This window comes from Sciurus vulgaris (genome assembly GCF_902686455.1).
Source record: "Sciurus vulgaris genome assembly, chromosome: 9".
NCBI classification, from domain to species: domain Eukaryota; kingdom Metazoa; phylum Chordata; class Mammalia; order Rodentia; family Sciuridae; genus Sciurus; species Sciurus vulgaris.
This window is the reverse complement of record NC_136469.1, coordinates 126,762,011-126,789,120: the sequence shown is the minus strand read 5'-3', so window position 1 is coordinate 126,789,120 and position 27,110 is coordinate 126,762,011. Positions and strand designations below refer to the sequence as shown.

Sequence of the window (27,110 nt, the reverse complement as noted above, 5' to 3'; positions counted from 1 at the left end):
TGTAATAATATATAAAAAATGATAGGACCAAGATCTGGGGGGGAGAAAGAAAGAAAATGATGATATCTTGGTTGTATGTTTTAATTTGTTTCATTTTATTTTGTTTTTAAATTTTAATTTGATTTTTGAGCTTTCTGATATCCAAAAAGAATAATGTACCCTGACTGTGTGTGGTTGTGTAGCTCCCTGGTTTTAGCTGGGTTTTAGTTTGTTGAAAGCTGGCCTAAAAATCAGATGTTGCTCTTTATCCTAAAATAAATCAAAACTTATAAAGCAAAGACTTAGTAGACAAAAAAAAAAGTATATTTTATATTCTGAACAACAGAATCATTATTTTAGCCATCCCTTAATTCAGTCAAAATGGTTTATCATTTATAAATATCTCTTAAATTCTTCTCCCCTCCAGTTTTATTCACTATCTTAGTGATTTATGCTGTGTGCAACCAAGCCTTTTGCCCTAGTTTATAGTAAGTTCAGTTTTGTACACATAACCAGTGACATGCTCTAATTCTTCACATGAGGATGTGGCCTGGAAGGAGTATGAAAGCCTTTCTTAGAATTCAGAACTGGCAATGTTCATAGGAGCTAAACCATGTTTTGAATTTTATATTAGTAACAATAGGTCATAATTGGCTTCAACAAAACTCATGCTCTACCTATACATGGAACACCAAATCTCAGAGTACATTTAGTTATGAGAGATGTGAAGTGTATCTTATATGTGATCTGAAAAATTGGCAAAAATAACAAAACTATTTTAAGAAAACACAGTTAACTTGTATTCAGTGATTGACAAGCCAGAAACTCAAGTGCAAAGTAAGTAATTGATATTAAAGAATATGAAGCTAACATTTTGGCACCTCCTAAGCCCTTGACCCTTTACTGGATGCTTTATGTTTATTATCATTTATCCTCACAATTACTACTATTATCTTCATTTTATGTGGAAGAAACTTGGCTCAGGGGGTGTAAGATACATGCTGCAGCATTTAGGCATTGTTCTACCTGGGGTCCTATCATCTCATTTCTGGATTCACTGACATCTCCGAAGTCGCATCCTTATCTCTTCTTCTATCTCTGTCACATTAAAATGAGAACAGGGCTGAGGGTAGTGGTAGAGGGCTTACCTAACAGGCATGAGGACCTGGGTTCAATTCCCTGCACTGCATCCAGAGGGAGAGAGAGAGCACAATCTCTTAAAAACAACTGTTGTCCTGTCTTTTGTCACGTAAAACTCCCTTGACTTGTCCTTGTGCAGGGCTCCTACCAGCCCTCCAGCACAGCCAGCAGGGCCCTTTGCTGAGGGCTAGAGGGCCTCCAGCCCTCGCACCTCCCCTTACTCTGGCTGTTGTGCGACTTCCTGAGCTTCTCCGCATCTCTGAGCTGCTCTTTCTTCCCATTTCTCGGTGGAGCTCTTGTACACCACCCTCCTCTGCAGAAGACTTTCCCTTGAAGCTCCAGCTCCATCTTCTTAGACTCCTCTGCCACCCAGGGAGGCGGTTTCTGCAGCACTCCCTGGGAATATACTGTCTGCACTCAGAAAAGTTGGTTGTACTCAGAAACCTGGTTTTAAAATCAGCCTCCTGAGTACATGACTGTTGAAAGTAACATAAAACGGCTCCTAGGTTAGAATATCTGTGGTTTTATATGGATAGCACAGTAATTCTTCTGCCAACTGAAACTTGAAGGCCAGTGCACTAATCTAAAGGAGAGCAGTCTGTATGAGGTATGTGAGTCGGTGCCACCTGCCTTTGCCATATCCCAGACGTCCCCATCCAGCTCTCAGGTGTGACGTTGGCCGAGAGCTTCAGTGTTTCCTCTCGCCTGCAGTGTTTGCTCTATTCTTTTTTTAAAAACAACCCTCTCTAGTTAAACATACGATAATAGGTTTGTGTATTGGAGAAGTGGGGGAAAAAAGAAACAGGGCAGGGGGAAGGGATCAGATTTTAAACTCAGGGCACAGTTTCCTGCAGTTCAAGTGTTTCTCACGCTGCATTGCGGTTCTTTGCTCCTGTGGCCCTTTGTTTCAGGAGTGTGAGTTCTTTCAGGGCTCATGTTATTTTTCCTTTCTGTTTTGTCCCCTTTCCTATCCAGGGAGCTCTTAGTAAATGTGTCTTTAGTAAGTAAATGCAAGATTATCAGGTCTCCTCTGAATCCCAGAGAAATGTTAAGTCAGGATTGTTTTAAGAATGAGTAATTTGTGCTGTTGTATAAATTTGAAACTCTATAATCTGGTGGAGTGACTTTCCATTTTCTTGTACCTCTCTATTTTCCAGATTCTCTGTAACAATCATGCATTATTTATTAGCATCAGGAAAATCTTAGGTGTTACTTAAAATGCTGTATTTAGGCTTACTATTTGTGGAATAGAATTTTTAAAAATCAAAGAGGAAACTAACCAGAACATTTCATTCCTTACTCATGCTGGTCTACATTTTATTTTCATGGTACAAACATTGATTATAAACTAAATTTCATAAGTTCTTTTTTTCTTGTTATCCAAATATAACCAAACTAGAAAATTATAAGAGGGGAACTTAAAAGGCACCCAAAACAAATATAATCTATAAGTACTGTTGCTAGTAAATATTTATTTCTCTGATATGTTAAATACTTTGGGAGCTCAACCATCTTTTTTATACTATTCAAAATATTATGAATTTTGTTGGATAGTATGGCTGTATGTTGACATTTTCATGTTTATCATTATTAGCTAATCTTTATTAAAGAACCAGTGAAATGCATAGCATATGTATACTAGATATTTTCAAGTATCTGAAGGAGATATCTGTATATTTAAAGTACATAAAGAATTTTTCCTACTCTGTCGGAAAAAAGAAAAATGAATTATTAAAATTTTATTTTATCTGAACAAAGAGTAGAATAGGCTGTAAGCTATGAATTGAGTTTCTTAACCTTATTTGTATGCTCAAAGGTAAAAATCCTAAGATTTTTGAACATGGAATATATTTTTTCCAAGTTTGATTTTTCCTGTTTAAGAGTAAACTCTGGGGCTGGGATTGTAGTTCAGTGGCAGAGTGTTTGCATAACATGTGTGAGGCACTGGGTTGGATCTTCAGCACCACATAAAAATAAACAAATAAAATAAAGAATAAACTCTTACATGGAACTCTTATTTGGAAATTGGCACCTCCCCCTGTTCTCTGTTAGAGAACTTCTTCTACTCTCCCACCTTCTACTACATGAAACAATTTACTTACTTGTGCTTATTGGCCCCTCCCCTTGCTAAAATGAAGGCAGGAAATTTGTCTATCATATCCCCAGCACACAGAATAGAGCCAAATTGCAGTTAACTTATTTATTGCAATGAACGAATAAGGCAAATATTTAAACCATTATTTGTTTAAGTTCTGTCAATGAAATGTGTAGAACCTTTCAGTTTTTCATTGCTCCTGGACATAGGTGCATTCTAAAGTATTTTAAAGTTACCAAATCAGTAGGTTACTCTAATTTTGTACATTTAAGACACTTAGAGAAGTTACTTGTCACAATCTCTGTTGTGCATGAATGGGTGAAATAAAAATTATAGTGAATTAAATGATTGAAATAATGACAATGGAGGTGTTTTTGCTTCTTTGAATTGATGAAAATCTCTCTTCTTTCCATAGATCTTAAATCTTACACAGGCGTTGAGAGATGGGAAGAGTCCTGTTCAGCTGGTACAGATGCCTTGTGTGATTGTGGAACGCAGTAAAGGGGGAGGTCAGGGACGGATTATCCACCCGGGCAGCTCCTTTACCCAGACCGTCCATTGCAGGAAGCCATTTTTTTCCTCCTGGTAGCAGGTGTAAGAGAAACAACTGTTGGGCATTATTGCATTGTTAAAACATTGCAGCATTGTAAATCTGCTGTTAAGAGCTCCAGATGCCAAAACTTCAAATAATTTAAGTCTTTAAAAAGGTTACATTTTGAATGTAATCAAAAGTTTACAGTTTTTGTCCAAATATTAAATTTCTATATCAGGGAAGAAGTGATAAGTCTTCTACATTGTATTTTTGTAGAAATTTGTATTTTGTGTTTTTGTTAGTTTAAAAGGTAAAATTGTGGTTTACAAAACTAGAATGACTATAATTACTGTATAATTCCAAGAAGAAAAATTAGATATCTATTGATTTTGAATACGATAACATTTTCTATATTTTTTTTAAACATTGAGAAGAATGTTTTTGTTAACTCTTCTTAACATTGGGTAACAAAAGGCCTTTGAGGGTGGGTAAGTCTGAAACCACTCTTGTGAACTTTTAAGAGTAGTCAGTAGAAAAATAGGTAAGAATAAAGCAATGCTGCCTTAATTTTAAAAGCTGCTATTTTAGAACTTGAGGAAGTGCCGCTAAAGTGGTCATTATTGGGGACCTAAAAATTAGATATTTTATTGAAGTGATAGATGACCATTTTCTTTTTTGTACCTTAGAATTTGGGGACAGGGGGAGTTTACCAGGAATTGAACCCATGGGCATTTAACCACTAAGTCACATTCCCAGCCCTTTTTAATTTTGAGGGCAGGGCCTTACTAAGTTGTTTATGACCTCACAAAGCTGGCTTTGAACTTGTGATCCTCCTGTCTCAGCCTCCTGAGCCACTCTGATTCTAGGCGTGTGTTCCCATGCCTGGCACCTTAGAACATTTTTGATGAATTATTTTTAGTAAGGAAAAACATCTGAAGACATTCCCCCTTCAAAAAGCCAATGGATATACTCAAATGAGACTTAAATTTAAGGTAGAACTCTAGTGTTTTGAAATTTCACAATAACCTTAAAAATTCCCTTTTGTTTCTTACATGGGATTAAGTGATTAATCAATCAGGACTTCAGAGTACTAGTCTTGTTCATTTTAGTACTTCAATTGGTATTAAAGTCACTGGAAAGTAAACCATACCCCAAAGTGTGTATTGGATTGCATTTGGAGTTCTCAATAATAAGTTCTTAAAAGTAATAGTGGTGCTTGAAATTATAGATGCTGTTATAATTAGAGTTGGTTTTAGATTATTAGCTCAAATTAGAGGCTAACATGAGAGAGAACCACAAATCATTTATATTTGATTTTGAAGTTTACTTTTATATTTTATTTTGAATATCAGTGTGTCTCACATTTTTGGAATCTGTAATACTATTAAGTCACCAAGTGATTTAAATTGAAATGAGCCTGATATAAAGCTGTGATTCCAGAGGAGAAAAGTTTAATTTCTTCTTCAGTCTCAAAGCTAGTAACATCAGTACTTGGACTAAACTGGGCAATTGGTGGTCTTGGTCTTTTGTTTTTTAGGTTTACTGATTTTTTTTAAAATGAGTTATTTTTGTGTAAAAAGCATATCCAGGTGGTTCTTTTAGGATGTAGGACGGATCTGCTGTCTCTGTTCCTGGAGTCATTCTCTCGATGTCCATGGGTGTGATGAAGGAGCATACTGCTGCCTCCCAGGAGCTCATTGGAAGCCTGGGGCCTCCTGTCTTCTACAACCTTCCATTTGCTCAGTTTTGAGATAATAAGGAAAGTGACTGGAAAATCAAAACTCAAAGTACTGTCTTTAGGTAAATACTAGTAATCAAAATGTGCCTTTTGAAGATGTGTCTTTTTTAAAAGAAAGGATATAAGTTGTGATGTGGGTCTGACTTTCCTAAAACAATTTTTTTCAGTATTTTGAGAATTACTATATTGATTTTTATAATGGATCACTTAGTAAATTGCTACTGTTTTATATCTTAAAATTAAAATAGTGTGAATATATTTTTAAATGTCTGACCATGCACAAAAGTAGATATTTAAGATGAGATTACAAGTTAGGGTACACTGGCTATGTTTTGTAAACTTTCATGAACTTAATTCTTATTTAAATATTGTGTTTTCTTCAATGAGTATATTTATATTGTCAAACCTGGTAGATTAAAGGTAATAAAATCCATTGTCTTGAGGCTAGTTTTCTCCTGCACATCTGTATGTTGAATATACCTAGAGTATTTGTGAATGTACTTATGTTTATAAATGAAGGTAAACCACCATTCTTCTTACTTGGGATATTAGTGGTATAGTTTAACTCTGTAATTCAAAGAACATTATTTAACTGGAATCTTTATGGTCAGAAACATTTTAATTTTTTTTAATTGCATGCTGCCTTATCGACCCTGTTGGTCACCAGCAGGTGACTATGGAGACCTGGTGTTTTACAGACCTGAAAATAATTTGATTTACACAACTTTCATTTTGTTTTTGGGGATTGAACTCAGGACCTTGTGCTTACTAGGCAAAGGCTCTTCCACTAAGCTACATCCCAGACTGCAATTTTTTTTTATATTCAAAGTACTATGCTAATGAAATTTAAATCTCATTAAATAACAGTGATTTCATGCTCTTTGATCATGTTACATCTTAAACCTGGTACAGATGCAGAGGAGAGGTGGCTTTGTAGGTTGACAGTCAACTGAGTTGCTTGGGTAACTTTACAGACTTGTGGCAGAGAGTCTTAGTGCTTTTCTACCTTTCCAAGCCTCTTCTGCAGTTCGGGGCCTTATGACTGATTTCAGGAGATGTAGAGATATGTGATATGTGTGACTTCCAGGCTTGGCAGTAAAACTACTGCCATAACTGACCACTCTCATCTTGTTTGATTTTAAGCAGAGACTTTACCAGATGGGAAGTAGCCTGGGCATAGGAGTCAGTGCTGGAGAAATATTACCAGGATAGCCTCCTGACTGCATTGGACTGTGACATGAGCAGAAACAATTCACTTTAAAATCGAAACCACATTGCTTTAAAGTAAAAAATCAAAAACCAACTTTACACGAAGTATAGTAGTACCAGTGGTCCCTAAATCTCCATAGAGCAATTAGGATAACAGAAAATACAGTGTGACACCATCCCACCAAAAGTAAATGACAGATGATCTCTCTAAATCCTGGACTTTGGGTGGTTTGGGTCAAAACCATCAAGAGCCTCAAGATCACATGGGAACACTAGCTATGGAGGAGCACGCTGAGAAAAGAAAAGTAGAGCTTGTGATGGTGCTAAGAGCCCAGGAGCCCAGAATTTCCTACCATCTACTCAGCTTCAAGAGGAGGATACCTGATAGGGGCAGGAACCTCAACTGGTAGATACAAAAACCACAATCAAAATGGGGAAAAGGATTCCTGGCATTCAATGGACAGCTAGTAAAAAGGAGCCTCAGTGGTAGGGCGATCTGGTCCTGAGGGTTCTCAGAAATCACCAGTGAGAGGACATAAGTCTGTGCTGAGATACACTGCTGGAAACAACACACCAAGGGACCGGCCTTGCAGTGAAGGAGGGGTGGTTCAGGTACTGCCAAATGGAACAGAACTCTGTTAGGAGAGGGCGCCAAATGCAAGAGAATTCACAAAGTACTAAAGAGGCAGGAAAACAAAACCTTTGTAATTACTGACAGCCCTGGAACCATGAAGCTAGGAAGCTGTCCAGGCCCACCCTTACCTCCTGCACAGGACACTTGGGAAAATAATAGGAAAACCCATCTCAATTAAACATGACTACATCTTACAATATGCCCTGAAGAGAAAAGTAGGATAAGTATCTGTTTAACATACCCATAGAAAATGAAGACTTCCCACAACCATATGAATGAAGCTGAGGAAAACAGTAATCAAAAGCTTCAATTTTTCCCCCAGTTGAGGTCTTCCTTTGTTGCTGAGGCTGGTCTCAAACTCATGAGCTCAAAAGGTTTTCCTACCACAGCCTCCCAAGTAGCTGGGAGAACAGGCACATGCCATCACCCCTGGTGGTTTTAACATATGCTAAAGGAATTTTAAGAAATGATAGAAGCCAAAAAAGAGCAAAATAACATCAAAATCAACTCTAAATGAGATGGGGAAGCAACAGAAGGAAATAAAATGAGAGCTAACAGAGCTCAGAGGAAATATCAAGTTTTGAAAACATGTTTTAGAAATCAAGTAGAAGGAACACAAGAGCAAACAGGCAACATCACCAGAATCTGACATCAAAAACATCACACTGAGGGTTGAAAAATCTAAAACTTTTCTATATTTTATATTGCTACTATAATAAATTATATACACTTGATGGCTAAAAACAACACAAATTTATTATCTGGTAGTTCCACAACTTCAAAAGTCTTTTGACACATCTTTCAGTGGGCTAAAATCAAGGTGTCCACGGGGCTTTTTCTTCTTTGAGGCAGTAGGGGAGAATCCATTGCTTTCCCTTTAGGCTCCCATTCCTAGGATCTGTTTCTCTCCCACCTTCCGTTCCCACATGCTTTGAAAGGACCCTGGTGTTTACACTAAACCCACCCAGATAATCTAGGATAATTACCCCACCTTTTTTTTAGTTGTGCGGAGAATTGAACCCAGGGCCTTGTGCATGCTAAGTACATGCTATACGACTGAGCTATACCCATCAGCTCCTTCTCTTTTTAAAAGTTTGTTGACATGCAACCTTAATTTTAACTAAATTTTTTCATATTTTTATTGGTGCATTATAATCAGACATAATGGTGGGATTTATTGTTACACATTCATACATACACATAATGTAACAATATAATTTGGACAGTATCATTCCCCAGTATACCCCCTTCCCCTCCCCTCCTCTATTCCAGCTATAATCTTCATCCCTGGATGTGAACATCTTCAGAGGCCATTATTCTGCCTTCTCACTTTCCCCATAAGGTCAGTAATGTGAGGAAGATGCTTGCTCTCACTTCTTACTCTATGCTGAAGAGCCTAGCCAGTGTAGAAAGGTAAAAAAAAAGAGATACAAGGTACAAGGGTCAGAAAGGAAGAACTAATGTTTATTATTTATGGGTGATATAATTATGCATGTAGAAAACTTAAGAATATCAAAGACAACTATTAGGACTAAAAAGTAATTTTGCAAGATTTCTATACAAGCAATATTAGAATAAAAGAAAATATAAAAAGTATTTACATAAAGCAACAAGATCTTTCCTCCAAACTGTAGAAGCATTGGAAAAAAACAGATTTGAACAAATGGAGAGCTATGGTATGCCATGCTTATGTATTGATAATATCAACATGTCAGTTCTCAAATGTATAGATTTACCATAAAATCCTATCTGAAATTTTTGTCAAAAGCTCATTCTAACTTTTTCACTAAGATGGCACTGAAAACTAAGAAGGAAGCTCCTGCCCCTCCCAAAACTGAAGCCAAAGCAAAATCTTTGAAGGATAAGAACGCAGTGTTGAAGGGTGTCCACAGCTATAAAAAGATCTGCACATCACCTGCCTTCCAGCAGCCCAAATACCACCTATTGGAGGCAGCCCAAATACCTTGGAAGAGCACCCCCAGGAGAAACAAGCCTGACCACTATGCCATCATCCAGTTCTCTCTGAACACTGAGTCAGCCGTGAAGAAGACTAAAGACAGCAACACACTTGTGTTCATAGTGAATGTCAAGGTCAACAAGCACCAGATGAAACAAGCTTAAAGAAGCTCTATGAGGGCTGGGGTTGTGGTTCAGTGGTAAGAGCACTTGCATAACACTTGTGAGGCACTGAGTTTGATTCTCAGCACCACATATAAATAAAAAAGATTCATCAACAATTTTAAGAAAAAAAATTTTTTTAAAAAAGAAGCTCTATGACATTGATATTACCAAGGTTAACACCCTGATCAGGCCTGATGGAGAGAAAAAGGTATACATTTGACTGGCTCCTGATTATGATGCTTTAGACATTGCCAACAAAATCAGAATTATCTAAACAAAGTCCAACTGTTTAATTCTAAATATATCCTTTTTTTTTCAACATTAAAAAAAAAGCTAATTCTAAAGTGCATATGGAACTGCTTCCTGGCTACCAAGAGTTAGCAGCTGTCTTCCACCATGCCCTTCTACCATGTTCTGCCTCACCTCAGGCCCAAAGTAATGGGATTAACTGATCATGGATGAGCTTCTGAAACTGTGGATCCCATCATTATGTATAATTATAATGCACAAATAAAAATAATGCTCTTTTTTCCTCCTCTAAGTGGTTTATATGTCTTTGTCACAGCACCAAAAACCTAACTAACCCAGAAATTGATACTGAGAAGTGGGGTCATTGCTGTGACTAACCTGCCATGTGGCTCAAAGTCGTTGGAGCTGGTTTGTAGGAAGAGTTTGGAAAAGTTGGGAGATGCAGGATTAGAGTGTTATAATCAAAGCTTACTGGGAGATTCTGGTGGGAGCTCAGAAGACCAGAATGCAGATAGGAATGCCGACAGTAAAGACTGTGCTCAAGCGATTTCAGAGGCACAGGAGGACATTTTTGGGAATTGCACTAAAGTTGTTATATTCGTTTTATATTCTGGCAAAGAACTTACCTACATTTTGTCCATGTCCTGAGACTTTGTGTGAGGTCGAATTTAAAATGATTGACTAATCTGTCAAGGGAAATTTCAAGGCAACACAGCATTCAGGTTTTGGCATGAGTGTTGCTAGCAGCTTTTAGAGAGGTATACATTGAGACTAGGGAGCAAAAAGCAGAGAGGAAAGATCTGAAAAAATTAGTTTGACCATAGAAGAAGCATACCTAATATTAGGGCCAAGGAAGTCATGATTACTGAAGAGATTGCTGCCACTAAAAAGTATTTTGTATAAAGACAATAGGAAAGATGCCTTGAGGCCATCTCGGGAATCAGCAGGTTCAAGGATATAGAAGTGAAAACTAATGAGACCTTGGGGTACCCTGTTCACAGAAGGGTTCCTAGAAAGTTGTTTACCCAGGATTTGTTTCATGACGCTCAGCCACCCAGGCACCCAGAGGCCACTGCAGCCATAATCCAAGGGGGCCTGGCTACTGCTCAAGCAGATGGCAGACCTTGGTGTCATCCATATGGTGCTGGTTATTCAGGAATGCAGGACGCTGGAATTAAGGGGTCACGAAGACTTCCACAAAGGTTTCAAAGACCTTGGAGGCCAGGCAAATTATAACAGGGATGGAATCACTGCGATCATCCCTTTGAGAGGGTGATGTGTGAGGGTGTGAGAAGGATGCCAAAGCTACAGTGTAGACCTCTGAGATTAAGAGATACCAGTAACATGGAACCTCTGCCAAGGAAAGCTACTGGCTACAGTTCAGCCTAAGAGAGAGGCCATGTGAGCTGCAACCTGAAAGGTCATGGGGTGGTTCTGCCCTTTGGGGATCACATCCTGCTGCCATGTGCCTAAGATGCCATACATGAGGCTACAGGATTCATTCGCCCAGCTGAACTGGTCCCATCCCTTCTATCCATGCCCCTATTTTTTAATAGGAATGTTTGCTCTGTGCCATTATATATTGGATGTACATAACTTGCTTTTGATCTTTATAGGGGCTCACTGCCTTGAGTCTCAAAGGAAACTGGACCTAGTCTTTTGGGCAATGTTGAAACTGTTAAAGAATATGGGGACATTTAGAAATGGGACAAATGATTTTTCTTTGTGAGATGGATGTGAGCTTTTGCGGGCAAGGGGCGCAGTTGTTTTAGATATGAGTTATCCCCCAAAAGCTCCTGTGTTAATGCAGGAAGTGAGATATTATGAGAGCTGTAGCCTGGTAAGTGGATTAATCCATTTGATGGATTAGTAATTTGAATGAATTAAGGGGTGGTAACTATAGGCAGGTGGGGTGTGGCTGGAGGAAGTGGTTCACTGGAGTCATGCCTTGGGGATCATGCATTTTGTTTCCGACTCTTCCTGCTCTTTCTTTTTCCTGGCAGCCATGAAGTAAGTAGTCTTCCTCCATCATGCCCTTCCACTACAATGTTCTGCCTCACTCAGGCCTAGAGCAGTGGAGTCAGCTAACCATGGACTGAACCTCTAAAACTATGAGTCCAAATGCATTTTGCTCCTCTAAAGAAAATTGCATACAGAAATGTTTGGGCCAAAACAACTGGACAGGAACAAAGTTGGAGGACTTGTTCAGATACCCAATCTCAAGACATAAAGCTGCAGTTCCCAGACAGTGTCATACTGGTACAAAGATAAACACACAAGCTGGGTGTAGTGACACCTGCTTGTAATCCCACTGATTTGGGAGATTGAGGCAGGAGGGTCACAATTTCAAGATCACAGCAATTTAGCAAGATTCTCTCTCAAAAAATGAGAAAAGGAACTGGGGATGTAGCTTAGTGGTAAAAAAAGAAAAAAAAAAAAAGGATAAACATACAGATCAATAGTCTTAATTCTCCACAGAGTGCAGAATAAATCCTACATATATGGTATACTGATTTTCAACAAATGATGCCAAAATAGCTAGAAAAAGTGTTCGCATTGCGTGCACACGCAGGTGAAACTTCACCTTCACCTCAGACGTAGAGTTTACAAGAGTTTGTAAGAGCTAAAAGTTCTAGAAGAACAAAAAATCTTGCTGGGGGCAATGGTTCATACCTGTAATCCCAGCCATTTGGGAGGCTAAGACAGGAGGATCACAAGTTCCAGGCCAGCTTCAGCAATTCACGAAGACCCTGAACAATTTAATGAGACTGTCTCAAAATAAAAGGGTCGGGGATGTGACTCAGTGGTTAAGCAACCCAAGTTCAATCCCAGTGCCAAGAACCCCACTGGTCCTGGGTCAAATTTGCCCGTCTCTCCAGAAACTCCAACTACACTTCTCTGAGACATCTCTTCCCTGTGACAACCTTACTCCCTGAGAAACTAAGAGAAGTTTCAAAATCTGTTCAGAATCCTGACACCTAGGTCTGCCCATGAAATGCTAACCTGGTGGTCAGTGCCCTTTGCTTCTGTGAGCTTGTGGGGTTTTCTTTTTTTTAATCTGAAAATTGAAAGCACACTTTGAAAAAGAAGCAGCTAATCTCTGTAAGCAAAGATGATTTATTATTTGATTCCAGGAACCCTATCTGTTCCTGAGGCTCTGGTTACACAAGTCCCCTGGCAGTCAAGGCTTCTGAAACTATTGAGACCTGCAGAAGCACCAGGAAACCAGGCAGCCTCCCCTGCCCAAGGGTGAGCGCTGTGTAAACATCCAGGGCCATGTAGGACTGAGAGAACTGGTCTAACCACATGCTTCTGCCTGGATACCACCAGGGTGAACAACAATGCCTTTTATCTCGCTGTGGTTTGGGGGAACATTCCAGAAAACTATTCTACCTTCAAATATTTGTTTTAAATTGCAGCAATTAAAGGTAATCAGGAACTACATTTAAATCAAAGCACTGGTTTAAGCCAGCATGGCAACTATCCCAACTTAACTTCTAAGCAATTTAACATCCAGTTAAGGCTCAGCTCGGTCCCTACACCCTCTGAAAGAAGGTGGAAATGCATAATACCCTATATTTCTAGCTAAAGCGCTGTTCCGGTGGGGCATGGTAGCATAGGCCTGTAATGCCAGCTACTTGGGAGAATGAGGTGAGAGGATTGCAAGTTCAAGACCAGCCCGGAAAACTTAGCACAACCCTGTCTCAAAATTTAAATAAAAGACTGGTAAAACAGACTGAATTTGGGTCCCTACTCCTTCCTTGAACTGGAAACACACTCCTCCTGCGCACGAAAGGAAGCTGGAGAACTGGAACCTCTGACCCTGATGTGCCAAGAAGATGGCAGCTGAGATAGCCCACCCCGCCTATCCACAGCAGGCTAAGTCTACATGTGCATATTTCCTGTCTTTTGTCACTTCCCTGCCTCATTCTGTCCAACCCAGTGCTGCAAACACCCTAAGCATACTGTTTACCAATCCCAAAGAAAGAACTTGGAGGACGTGATGGAGAGGTTTTGGACATTTTATAAAGCACTCCTCGATGGGCAGTGGGCCAGGAGACAGCCCAGGACCACATGGTGCCTAGAAGCGGGGGGAGCCACGGGGTGGGTCGTCTACTGCGCAAGTGGGTTTCTTCAGATGTTTTATGAGAACATACCTTTACAAGCAAGCTCACTCTATTTAGATCCTCCCCTAAAGATTTCCTTCCTTATCACGTTCTTTAGCCTTCTTATCTCACTGCAAGCTTTCCTAGGCACTGATGAGTGTTTAACTCAACATCTCCTCTAAAAGTGCTGCTAATTTTCAGGGATTTTGGAGATATGGGACCTTTGAAGCATTTAGTTTTTTCCATCTTCCTTCAAAGCTGGCTTTGAATAAAACCTATTGAAACCATATTTAGAGATGAAACCAAATTCTCCACCTCTGCTGCTACAATCACTGAGTTCTTGTCTCATGAACTCACAGAATGAAATCCACGGATAATGGAAAATGAGTGCAAAAGAGTAAGATTTATTCAGGTGAGAAGAAACAGCTTCACTACAGAGGGGTCCTGAAACTGGTCAGAAACATCAAATGTTACCCGGCTGGGGCCTTCTGGGAAACTGAGGCAGTGCAAAGAACCCCCTTCAAACCCTGATTCCTGTGGTCAAGTCAGAAATATTGCAGACATGTTGCTCAGAGTAACAGGCATGAGTTTATTGGAAGGGATGGGAAAGGGGAAAGGGGGACGCTCTCGAGTGAGAGAGTAGGTCCTCTTGGAGGGAAGAGGGTTGGGAGTCCCAGGGAAGATTCCAGAGTCCCACTCAAGTTCACCTTCTGATTTTGACCAACAGCTCCAGGAGCTGCATGGACCACCTCCAAGACAGGATGGTGTGGTGCTCATACAGTAGGAGTTTTCATGGACATTGAGTCACCCTGTTTTTGTCTCAATAACTGCCTCCTCAGTTTCTTACCCTTTGAATAGCCCCTATCAAGTTTCCTGAGGGTCTTGATGTTTTGGTGATCAGGGTTGTTATGGTTTAGATATGAGATGTCCCCCAAAAGCTCATGTGAGAGACAATGCAAGAAGTTTAGAGGTGAAATGATTAGGTTTTGAGAGCCTTAACCTAATCAGTGCATTAATCCACCTGAGTGGATCAGCTGGGTGGTGACTGTAGGCAGGTAGCCTGTGGCTGGAGGAGGTGGGTTTCTGGGAACATGCCTTTGGGTTTATATTTTTTCCTGGTGAGAGAGGCCTCTCTGCTTCCTGACTGTTCCCTCCAGGCTGCTTTCCTCTGCCACACCCTTCCACCATGACCTCCTGCCTCATCTTGGGCCATGAGGAATGACGTCGGTCAGCTATGGACTGAGACCTCTAAAACTCAGTGCCAAATAAACTTTTCCTCCTCTAAAATTGTTCTTGTCAGGTTTTTGGTTTACAACCACCAAAAAAGCTGAATAAAACAAGGGTGACTGGGTGTTGTGATAACAGTTTTGGTGAAAGGCGAGGGTCCTGGAGACTTGTTTATGGGGATAATGACAACCTGGCCCAGGAATGGCCGTTTTTATTAATTAAGGCTGAGGGAAGTTTTCACAACTTCCAGGTGCTTATCTGTCATATAAGCATCTGTGGTTTCCAGTGCCCTTCATTGTCCCCTCCTTGCTCACCCATCTGTGGCTCAGTAGCTACCTATTCCTATTTTCTTAATACTGGGGACTGATTTGGAGCAAATGCTTGTATGATTATGTCAAAATGAACCCAATAGTATATAACTATAATGCACTAATTAAAAAAAAAAAAAAAAAACTATTGTCCTTCCAACTTAACACCAGATATTTCTGGAGTAGCCAACCTTGGAGTTGGCTCTTCCTTCCCGTGAAGGATCTTGGGAGTGTGGCTCAGTGGCAGAGCACCCTTGGGTTCGACTCCCAGTACTGAAGGAAAATAATGCAGTTCTTGAATGGGATGGCTTTCCCTTACTATGTCTTAAAGGCCAATATTAAGATCCTTATTTTAAATTTCAAAATTCTACAGCTCAAGATGAGTTGTCGTTGTCAAGGCAGAAATTTGGTACTATTACCCAGCTGCTCAGATACCACCCTGGGTCTAATACCTCCCCTGGTGAAGAGACAGGCCCATATTGCTTGCTATTACAGAAATATTCGGAGCCAAACTGGTAGGAAAACTGGTTGGTTTTATTCAAAGCCAGCTTTGAAGGAAGAGAGAAGAAACTTAATTATTTTAAAAGTTTCACCTTCAAAATCCGTGCAGGTGAGAACTTTTACAGAAGAGGCAGGGATGCACATGCGCAGATCTGTTAGCCTCTGGAGAGGCCCAGAGCCTCTCCCAGCTCTTCAGGGCCTGCCAGGGTTGGGGTTTGTAACCCCAGGATCTCCATCCTCAGCAGGCGGAATGTTCCCCCTTCAGAAGGAGTGGGCCATCTTCAGTGCTTCCTAATCTCCAGAGGAATGCTCTTGAACTTGGAAGGAAGAAGTCAAACAGACCGCAGTGGAAGTGCCCCCTCCCTAGAGCGGACAGGTTATTGCAGCTCACCCTGTACTGCGGGTCTAGTGCTGCGTGCGTACCTGTGCGCATGCCTTTACTGCCCTACTGAACAGGGCTGCCTTGGGTCCCTTCCTTCCTCTGCCGCGTGCTGTGTTAAACTGTTTTCCTGGCTGCACTGGACAGGGCCTGTTCTCTCTGCCGAATCCGCTCTGCACCCTCCCCTCTGCTTTGTGCGAGAGGCTGACCTTGATGGACAAGAGCAGCCTACGCTTCTCACTTCTGGTTGCTTCCTGCCAACAGGAGGCCCTGACAGAGAAAGCTCTGAGGGCCTGAGTGAGGTTGGAGTGTTCATCCCGCACCCCCAGTTTCTGCAGCTGACTTGGGGAGTGAGGACATTTTCATGGTACTACTCTTTTCAGTTCTGAGCGTGGGATGTCTTTCCATTCCTTTTTTTTTTCCCCCTCTTTAATTTCTCTTGTCCCTCCTGGCTTCTGCCCCCTGGGCTTGTCATGGTTGACTGAGGTCCTCTACTGAAGGCCACTGTTCCTACAGGCAGGTCTTGTACAGCTGCCCTTTCCATGTAATTATTCTCTTTGGTTTCCAGAAACTTCTGTTCCCTTGGCCCTGAGGACTTGGGGTGGAGGTGGCACCTGCTGTTAATGGCCCATCATCGTGCAGGGTCCTTGGGTGGCTCACCTGAACGTAACCCACACCCTGGGCAAATGGTCCCTCTGTAAGGGGACAAACAGATGAGGACGCTGGGAGCAGAGGGTAAGAGGATAATTGTATAAAATGAGCCCACTGTGCTGACTCCCCACATGCTTTCTTTGCCAAACAGCAATCTGCCTTCAGCCTGAGGGGACAGGAAATGTCACAATCCTCGACACACTGAGGCAGGGGGCGCAGGTCTGGCAGTCAGTGTAGATAATGAATGACGAGGGTGGAGAGAGGATGAGAGCTGGTTATCTCTGGGTTGCTCATGGCGAGCACACTTCCCAGCCCAAGCAATCACCTGCTGTGCTGCTCCTTCCTGCCCTTGGGCTCCTGCACAGAGAAGAAAGGGTGTGGGGACTCTGGGGTCTATAAAAGGGAAAGACACACCCACTCCCAGCTCTCTGGAGAAGTCTACCTCTACCTCTGTCCCTCTCTTAAATGAAACTTGCTTTCGGTGCTTGACTTGGTGTTTCTCAGATGTTTAGTCTTCAACACCAACAGAACTAGGACCTGTTCCTGGTCTCCAAGACTGGCACCACCTCAGTACCTGACTCAAGTGTGTCGTCTGTCTCCTGCCAGGATCCTGAAGGTCACACTTTATCACATTTAATGCTTACCGCAGCCTGGAAGAGATATGTATCATTACCTCCGTAGTAAACCCGAGAAGGGCTCAGAGATGTTATGCCACCAGCCTGGAGTTACATAATTTCTATACAAGACGGCAGGATTCAATGGGAGGTGTCATTATTGAAGTCCTAGGCCTGGGGCCTGATGCTGGGGTATCAGATCTCGTCACCTGCCCCCCCCCCCCCCCAGAAGTGGTTCATTTAACAGAGATGAGCAGTGGCGACACAGGAAAAGAGTCTCTTTTTGGTTTGGCCAAACGGGGAGACAACTAGTACAGAAAACTGGCTTCCTGGCTGAGACATCAGCTCCAGGCTATCTAGGGGAGGACAAAAGCAGGCACCCAGAGGAGCGCGTGTGTGCAGCAAAGCGGCCCCTTCACCTGGTCCCGCAGGGACACATGGAGCAGATCTGAGTGCCATCTATGCAGAAGCCCCACCTGGTTGACCAGGCCTGAAGCAGCTCTGCCTGCTGCTAACCTGGTCAGCGTGCAGCCACATGGGAGGATGCTCCTTGCTTTGATTTGGAATGACTTAATGACTTGCTCAGTAGAAATCACTGCTGGACACAGTCATGGGGTGGGGGGAGCTACAGGTGCAGGTGATACAGGAGGGTGGTCCTGGGGATTCAGATACCAACACCAACCTTGTTTTTTTGTTTTTTTTGGTCATGTGGCTTTCCCACAATGGTAAGCAAAAAAAAAAAAAAAAAAAAAATTTTTTTTCTGGACAAAACACTGTGTATTTAATGTAAATACTTGATGTATTTAATGGTTGTATCCATGGAGTATTCAGATGAATTAAAACTGTACATAAATACCTTGTGTAAATTAAAGTTAGATTTGAGTCTCAAGTAATTATAAACAGGTTACTCATCCAGACTCTAAAAATGTGTGTGACACATTGTGTGGAACTGTCCTAACCATTATTGGTCATTCAGCACCCAGCCCCCCTCGACACAGGAAGGGTCCCTCAATCATTGCGATAGCTTGAAATGCCTCCTTGCATTTCCAAAATGCCCCCTAGGAGGTGGCATGCTAGATAAGATGGCTCAGGGGTCCCTTTCAGCTCATATATTCTCAGATTTTAAGAAATTTTATTATAGTTGTTATTTAACCAGTAATATCTATTATGTGCCAGTAGTGCTGATATAAGAAAAATACACAGCTATGGTTTTCAGAGGGCTCAGAGTGTAGGGGGTGCACAAGCCAGCAATTAGGCGATTCTGATGTACAGTGGCAACCGCACTGTAGGCCTAGTCAGGTGTCATGGCAGTAAGGGGGAGGGGGAGGAGGACCACGAGGAGGGGGAAAAGGAGCAAGAGGAGGAGGAATGGGAGGAGGAAGAGAAGGAGAAGGAGGAGGAGGAGAGCTGGAGAAAAGGAGGACAAGAACAACTCAGAGGAGGGCAAGTTTCTCACTGGCTCCTGTTGCAGAAGTTTAGCTCACAGCAGGCTGAGTTCATTGCTCTAGGCCTGAGATGAGGCAGAGTGTCATGGCGGGTGAGGTAGAGAGCGTGCTCCACTGAAGGCAGCCAGGAAGCAGAGAGAGAGAAGCGGGAGGGACTGCAGGGAAGACTAAGCTTTCCAGAGCACACCTCCAGTGACCCACCTCCTCCAGCTGCACCCCACTGGCCTACAGTTCCCAACCAGTTCATCCATACAAACTAGGATGAACTGATGAGGCCACAGATCTCGTACTCTGATCCTTTCACCTCTGAACATTCTTGCACAGACACAGGAGCATTGGGGGACACCTCGTATACCAGCCATAACACACAAGATGTAGTTGGGCAGTGCTGCAGAGCTGAAGTCCTCCAACTAATTATGGATGCCACTGAACTGAGAAAACCTCTAGGTATTATGAGTCTCTCTCTCTCTCTCTCTCTTCAGCTATCTCAGGGACTTGTCCAAACCCAAGCCAGTCCCTATTGGAACCTCTCATACTGCACAGGATAAAATTCCTTTGGTTGGCTCCCCAAAGGAAAACTGTGGGTCTGGGTCATGGTATGAGAAGACGGAGAAGATGGTCAGACACCAACTACAAAATGCTCCTCTGGCTTCAATCGTTTTCTCTGAGGAAGATTTGAAAGTTGGCAGTTTTCAAAACACACCTATCTATTCTCTTTATAAAGTCAAGGGGTGAGACTTCCTGACGTCCACAGGAAGTTCCCCAGTGGTCCTGAGCCTCTGCTGGAGGAGTGGCTGGTCAAGTGCTGTGTGACCGCACATGTGGTCAGTGTTCACCTGGAGCTCAGACATCACGGACTGATTTTCAGTTGTGCCTCTAGTTTCCTGCTGGAACCCTGCTGGATGTCTAGTGTGTCTCTGCTCCGGAATTTTCCAGTATGAACTAATACCACTTTTAGGCAGTGAAAGGGAACACTGATAACTAACTGCTCATCTTCATGGCCCAATTAACCAGTAGTCAACCTTGACTATTTACCACAGATAGTCGTGCACCCCAAAGGACCTCTGCATGGCAGGAGTCCCCAAAACCTTTATCCCCTAGTAATGTCATAGCTTTCTCAGTTTGTGTAAATACACTCTGTGATGTTTGCATAATAAAGTTACCGAGAGACACTTTTCTTAAAACACAGCCCCGGCATTAAACAACATGACTCTGTATCTAAATATTATGTGAGGGATTTTTCTCCTCAAAGTTTTCCCTCAGAAAAGAGATAATTGTCTTATTTTTGAAACCTTCACTATCTCATTAGGAAATACTCTGTCATTTACCTTACCTGGATCAAACTTTTTTTAAGTGTGTGTGTGTGTGTGTGTTTGTGCATGTGCCACGCTGGGGAGGGAACCCAAGGCCTCTCCCGTGCTAAGCAAGTGCTCTAACACTCCTAGCCCCAGACCTGTTGTGCTTTTTGTTTGGTAAGATTACCACACTGGTTTCAACTGCCTACAGAGGTCTTGTCACAGAATCAGCATAATTTAAACAAGAAAATGAAAATTAGAACTTCAGTAACTATTTTTCATGGTAGGATTTCATGAATTCAATGGAAAATTTGGTAAACAAGACTTTTGCAGATCACAAGTCTGTATACATAAGAAAATTTCAAATAAATGTTAATGTGAGTGGGTAGTTAAGTCTTGAGATAAAATTTCCCAGAGTAGCATCATGCATGGTACCAGAAAGTCCCCTATCTCTCAGACATAGAAGTGCTGGAAATTTGTGCTGATAACTCGGAAAGAGCTTACATCACAGACAGATCTTACTGGTGCAGGTGCAGAATGTGAGTGACAAAGAGAAATAGTTCTAAGTTAATATGTCATAGTAATGGGTCATGCTAAATTTGTACGTGTATCATCAATTCTTTAAATAATGCAGGAGACGTTTGACTATTTCATCTATAGCCACACATGTGCACAAATGTGGGTATGTCTTGATTACTGCAGCTGTAAGTCTTGAAATTGGGTAGATAGATTCCTCCCACTTTATTCTTTTGCAAATTTATTGTAGCTCTTCTCTTGTCTTGCCACATAAATTTCAGCATAAAATTGCTTGTATTTGGCTAGAATTTTGAGACACATCACACCAAACCTGCATGCACTAAGCCTGGGAAGAATGAGATACTTATTGAGTTTTCCAAATAAAGAGCACATATCTATGTCTCTACATTTATTTGGATCATCCTTGATTTCTCCATCAGCATTTTGTAGTTTTCTGCTCATGAATTCTGTATATGTTATGTTAAATTTATACATACTTCCTTTGTTTGAGCAATCCTAAACGATATTCTAGTTTTAGTGTCCATGGGATCACTGCTAGTGTATAGAACTACAATTGATGTTTGTATGTGTATCTCATAACCTGCAACCTTGCCAAACTCACTCTGGAAGCTGTAAAAATTGTACATTGTTGGCATTTTCTGTGTAGACCATGGCATGTATCATTGGCACATACGGATAATTTCTTTCTGATGTGCCAATGTCAGTGTGTATGCAGTTATAATGGACATCTATAAACATTGTCCAAGACTGAGGAGATGACACCGCCACTTGTACAAACGGAAGCCTCCATCAAGGGCAGCTGCTGCAGCTGTTTCAGCTTTTAGTTACTTCCGCTATTTGTCAGCTGCCGTCGGTGGGGATGCTGCCTTTCTGGTCTACAATCTGAGCAAGTCTTAAGATTCACCTCCCCTCCTGGCTATATTCTTATGAAAGAAGGTGTTGAAGATCAGTCAGATGGAGGTGAGCTGTTGTCACAGGTCCACGAAGACCCTGTGACTGGGGACCGCTTAGGTGCAGCCCAGGGAGGGCGGGACAGAAGGTGGGGGCGTGGCCTCCGCGCGCCGGCCCGACTCCTCCCAGACGCGCGGGGGCGCTGTGCGTGGCTGCGGGTGGCGGCGGCGCTCCTTCTCTGCCTCCTTGGTTCGGACCGAGGCTTTCGGGACCGCGGCGGGAAGATGGCGGCCCCCAGGAGCCGGCCCGCAGCCGTGGAGGCAGAGGCGGACGCCGGGCGCCAGGGGGACTCCGGAGTGGAGTTGGCGCTCCCCTCCGACACTGCCGCTGCTGCCCCGCTCTGCCCGCACGGTGGGTCGGCGTCCGGGCTCAGCCCCGCTGCCCGGCGCCGGGGTCGTGGGTCGGCTTGGAAGCGCTGTGGGCTTTTAGGACTGCTCTCTGCCATGTGTGAAGCCGAGAAAACGCCCCTTCTTCAGGACCTTGTGTTTGTCAACTTACTTGAGAAGCTCTCCGAAGTCCCCGCTGCTGCGGTTTTGGCTCCGGGGCTCTTACGTCCCTGTTGGCGGCGAAGAGGGCAGAGGGTGGGCACGAGGGATGCGCGGTGTTGAATAGTTCCCGTGGGCAAGTACTTGGTGGTTTCGTTGGCGATTTACTGTCTTGAGAAGAAAGTAGGGAAAAGGACAGAATGAATTCTTGCGTGGAAACCAGTTTTCCTCTCACAGAGAGGGTGTGTCCAACCATAAAAGCTCAGGTTTTCACTAAAGATAACCGCTCTGGAGATGGCAAGTTCTCAGTCCTTTGGGATCTAGTTATTTTATTCTTAGGACCCAAGTTTGTAACATTCACAACATAGGCCGCAACTATACAGACAATAGCATTTTCTCTCTTGGAGAGACCACTTTTTAAAAAGTTATTTCTACTAAGTCGGTGCCTGAATGTTGTGACTGAAGAAGTTTATTAAAGAGAACAGTGGATTTAGTTATGACAAATTGTGCATAAAACCCAAACAAGTTTTTATTTAAGGCAATGAAAACTAAGAACTTTGTAGCGACTATCCTTTGACTTGCTTTTTCGTATTCTGAATTAGGACCCACTCTTCTGTTTGTAAAGGTGAACCGAGGGAAGGAAGAAACACGAAGGTTTTATGCCTGCTCAGCCTGTAGAGATAGAAAAGACTGTAATTTTTTTCAGTGGGAAGATGAAAAGGTATGACAACTTTGAGTATGTACGTTTTATTTTTAGTGAATGTCAGTTTTATTGAGACTGTCTAAACCAATGAAAACACACTGTGAACATTTTATGAGTTGAAACCCCCTCCCTCCACTGGGGGATTGAACCAGGGCCTCATGTGCTAGCAAGCATTCCACCACTAAGCTGTAGCCACCAATCATTTTATTTATTTTGAGGACTAGTCTCACTAAGTTGCCTAGGGTGACCCCAAACTTGTGGTTCTTCTGCCTCAGCCCCTCTAGAACCCCCCTAGATGCATCACCACATCTCAAGATTCTTGGAGGTGTTAGTATTGGGTTACTGATTTCTATGTCTTAGTTTGGGCTTCTGTAACAAGAATGCTATAGACTGTGTGCTTAAACAACATATTTACTTCTCAGGAAGTCCAAGACGAAGGCCTTGGTAGATCCAATGTCTGGGGAGGGTGCACTTCCTGGTTTGCAGATTACTGTCTTCTCATTGTGCCCCCATAGCAGCGAGAGAGAGAGAGAGAGAGAGAGAGAGAGAGAGAGAGAGAGAGAGAGAGAGAGAGAATATATGAATGAAGATCACAGCATGTGCATGCTAGAGGGAGCATCCTGTCTTTAAAAGGGTACTGCTTCCATCCATGAAGGTTCAGCTCTCATGACCAAATTACTTCCCCAAACCCCTGCTCTAGATGTATGTTGAATATCCAACATTAGGGAGGCTCAACCAGTACCTGGCTGAGGGCAAGGCTTCAAAATACGAATTTTGGGGGGGGGGGGGGGCACAAACATTCAAGTCCCAGCATTCCATTTGCAAATACTGTATAGATTTCTCCCAAAAGTCATTATCATTCCTGGAAGTAGGAAAACATTTTTTTAAAAAAAATTTTGACCTTTCATTGAACATCTTTTGTATAGCTACCAAATGACTGAAGAAAGCACTTAGAGAAGAAGTTAAGAGCTTGGTGTCCTTTTGGACGCAGTTCCTATTAAAGTTTCTGAAAGGTCTGACTAGAGAATTTTCAGGCTTTTTAGTTTTATTGGAAGATGCTCTCTTTACCACTTTTCTGTAGACCTGTTAAGATCACCATGTGAGAGTTAATCTCTCAATGCTTTAATATGTTGAGTGTTGCTTCAGACTGCCATAGAACCTTCCCAGGTTTCTGTGATTTGTTTTCCCTCAAATGAATGCTGTTTAAAACATTCAGCTGCCAAAATTTCTTGCTCCTTGGTTACAGAATGTGACATCAGTTTTTCTACATTGGTAGCAAGTTTGATAATTTGTTCAGAGGATTTTATACTGTCTTTTAGTTGTCAGAAGCTAGACTTGCTGCGCGAGAAGCCCATAACCAAAGATGTCGGCCTCCTCTGTCCCGAACACAGTGTGTGAAAAGGTACTGACTGATACAACGACGTTGTTTTTCTTTATTATTTTAGCTGTTAATGTTTGTCTTTTTTTTCTTCTTTCTTTAAATTTACTTTTCTTGCTTTTACTGTGGTAAAATGTATATATAACACAAATCTTGCCATTTCAGTCATTTTAAGTGTGCAGTTTAGTGACATTAATTATATTCACAATGTTGTGCAACCATTACCACTATATATTTCCCAAACGTTTTCATCACTTCAAATAGAAACTTTTTCACATTAAGCAGAAACTCCCTGTTTACCTCCCTTCAAACCGGTCTGCTTCTTGTTGCTATGAATTTGACTGTTACAGGTGCCTCATGTAAGTGAATCGTACGATGTTTGGCCTCTTGGCTTACTTCACATAGCATCATGTTTTCAAGGCACATCTGTGTTGTGGCATATGATAGAATTTCTTTTTATGGCTGAACACTATATGTATATACCACATTTTTTAAATCCATTCATGTGTGGACGGACACTGGGGTTGTTTCTACCTTTTGATTACTGTGAATAAGCTACAGTGATAATTGGCGTACAAATGTCTGTTTGCAACTCTTTTTGATTATTTTGTTAGATAGCTAGGGCATTGCTTGGTTGTATGGTAATTCTGTGTAGTTTTTTGAGAATCTGGTAAACATTTTCTTAGTGGCTACAACATTTTCATGTTCCAATAGCAATAGACAGGTGTTTCTTCACATCCCTGCCAATGCTTAAAGTTTTTTTTTGATGATAGCCATCCTACCATCCTAGTAGTTGTAAGGTAGTATGTTATGGTTTTGAGTTTTTTCTTTTTTTTTTTTGGTGGTACTGCAGTTTGACCTGGGGACACTGTACTACTGGGCTATACCCCAACCCCTTTTGATTTTTATTTTGAGACAAAGTATTGCTTAGTTGCCTACACTGGCCTCAAAATTGCAGTTCTTTTGCTTCAGTCTCTCAAAAGCTGGGATTATGGAAGTCTTTGATTTTTATTTCCCTAATTACTAATACTCCTGATCATCTTTTTGTGTGTGCACTGGTCATTTTTATATCTTTTGTAGAAACATCTGTTCAAGTCCTCTGTCCATTTAAAAAAAATTTTTTTAAGACGTTGATAGACCTTTATTTTATTCATTTATTTATAAATGCTGCTGAGAATTGAACCCAGTGCCTCACACATGCTAGGCAAGTGCTCTACAACTGAATTGTCTGACTTTTTATTGTTGAGTCACAGAAATTCTTTATGTTTTAGATGTTATAACCTTATCAGATATGTGATTTGCAAATATTTCTGCCCATTTTGAAGGTTGTCTTTTGATACATAAGAAATTTTAATAATTTTGACAGTCCAATTTATTAAGTTTTTCTTTTGTTGCTTACACTTTTGATATAGCTATGAATCTATTGTTAAGGAATAGGGATGTAGCTCAGTGGTACAGTGCTCACTCAATAAGGGCCAGGCCCTGGGTTCAATCCCCAGTACTGCAAAACAAACAAAAAACCAACAAGTACCCACCTCCTGCCACCAATAAAAAAGCCATTGCCAAATCCAATGTCATGAAGATTTACTGTAATGTTCCTTTCTTAAAATATTAAACCAAAATAATTTTTTAAAGTTATAAACATCTGTTTTTAAGAATCTGCATTGTTAAAATGTTTCATTGGGTGGATTAGAGTCATGGATTTAGTTCCTTAGCATATCTGTGAGAACAATTCACTGCTCTCCTGTGTCATAGGCATGGTACTCTGTGCTGAAAGAAGCTCCTTAAGAAACCGTTGGTCTGAGCCAGGTGTGGTGACATATATCTGTAATCCGAATGACTTGGAGGCTGAGATAGGAGGATCACAAATTTGAGGCCAGCCTGGGCATCTTAGCAACACCCTATCTCAAAATAAAATAAAAAGGATCTAGAGATATAGGTCAGAGGTAGAGTACTCCTGGGTTCAGTCCCCTACTGCAAAATAATAATAATTTTTAATAATAATAGGATTTGGGTCACTAATGACAAAAAGTTTTTCACTTTTATGACAGTTCTTCCTGCTATCTAGTCCGGTTGTATTCAGGATTGTGAAGCCTCATTCTGGCTAAGTACAAAGGAGTACTGAGTCTATTTGAAATATCTTTCCTGAGCTTCTTTTTTTTTTTTTGTTTAGTGGTGTTGTATTTGATTTTGGTACTGAAGATTGAACCCAGGGGCATTTTGCCTCTGAGCTACATCCCCATTTCATTTTTAAAAAAATTTTAAAATTTTGAGACAGGGTCTCACTGAGTTGCTTAGGGCCTTGGTCAGTTGCTGAGACTGGACTCGAACTTGTGATCCTACTGCCTCAGCCTCCAGACTCCCTGGCACTACAGGCATGTGTCACCATGCCAGGCTTGAGAGTCTTAGATTTTAAAGCCCTCTTAAGAATGAAGCTTTTCTTAAGATAATGTGGTTGCTTCTTAACTCTCGTACTTAATCAGAGATGTCTACGTACTGACTATATGGGAATTCAGTCAACAACAAAAATGTTGAAAAGCAAATTAATGTAAATTGAGCACTACTGTGAGGTTGGCACTGTGCTAGATGTTTCACATGAGTTGATATTTAATTCTGCCGAGACAGTTTACTTAGATGAGAAAATTGAGGCATGCAGAAATTAAATAACTTGAAGTTCATACTGCAAGAATGACTGAGCTGTGACTCTGGCTCTAAAGCACCATTTTTAAACATAAAAGTAGATAGTGATTAGTACATGTTGTGTAATGATTTCATGTCAGGAGATCCAGAGAGATAAGAGGTAAGGAGTAGTGTAGTATAATACCATGATGAG

At 41.6% G+C, this 27,110-nt stretch overlaps 3 protein-coding genes across 11 annotated transcripts in view; all 3 read left to right on the top strand.

Annotated features, from left to right (window-relative positions):
* PI4K2B (phosphatidylinositol 4-kinase type 2 beta) overlaps positions 1 to 6,030 on the top strand; it is a 29,352-nt gene extending 23,322 nt beyond the window's left edge. For all 3 annotated transcript variants that reach the window (XM_079153495.1, XM_079153494.1, XM_079153493.1), the window contains one exon: positions 3,630 to 6,030. In XM_079153495.1, coding sequence (XP_079009621.1) covers positions 3,630 to 3,715 — 86 coding nt within the window. In that variant the 3' untranslated portion in view covers positions 3,716 to 6,030. The remainder of the gene's footprint in view (positions 1 to 3,629) is intronic.
* A 3,088-nt stretch (positions 6,031 to 9,118) lies between these two features.
* LOC306669841 (large ribosomal subunit protein uL23-like) lies at positions 9,119 to 9,448 on the top strand (the record flags this gene model as incomplete). The annotated part of the gene is made up of 1 exon (XM_079153983.1): positions 9,119 to 9,448. The coding sequence occupies one exon, from the start codon at positions 9,119 to 9,121 to the stop codon at positions 9,446 to 9,448; it is 330 nt and encodes a 109-aa protein (XP_079010109.1).
* Positions 9,449 to 21,915: 12,467 nt separating this feature from the next.
* Positions 21,916 to 27,110, top strand: part of ZCCHC4 (zinc finger CCHC-type containing 4) — a 59,155-nt gene continuing 53,960 nt past the window's right edge. For all 7 annotated transcript variants that reach the window (XR_013766126.1, XR_013766127.1, XM_079153490.1 and 4 more), the window contains exons 1-3: positions 21,916 to 22,062; positions 22,799 to 22,917; positions 24,219 to 24,301. Coding sequence is in view for 5 of the 7 variants with exons in the window: in XM_079153490.1 (XP_079009616.1) it covers positions 21,936 to 22,062; positions 22,799 to 22,917; positions 24,219 to 24,301 (329 nt within the window). In the remaining 2 variants the exon portion in view is untranslated. The remainder of the gene's footprint in view (positions 22,063 to 22,798; positions 22,918 to 24,218; positions 24,302 to 27,110) is intronic.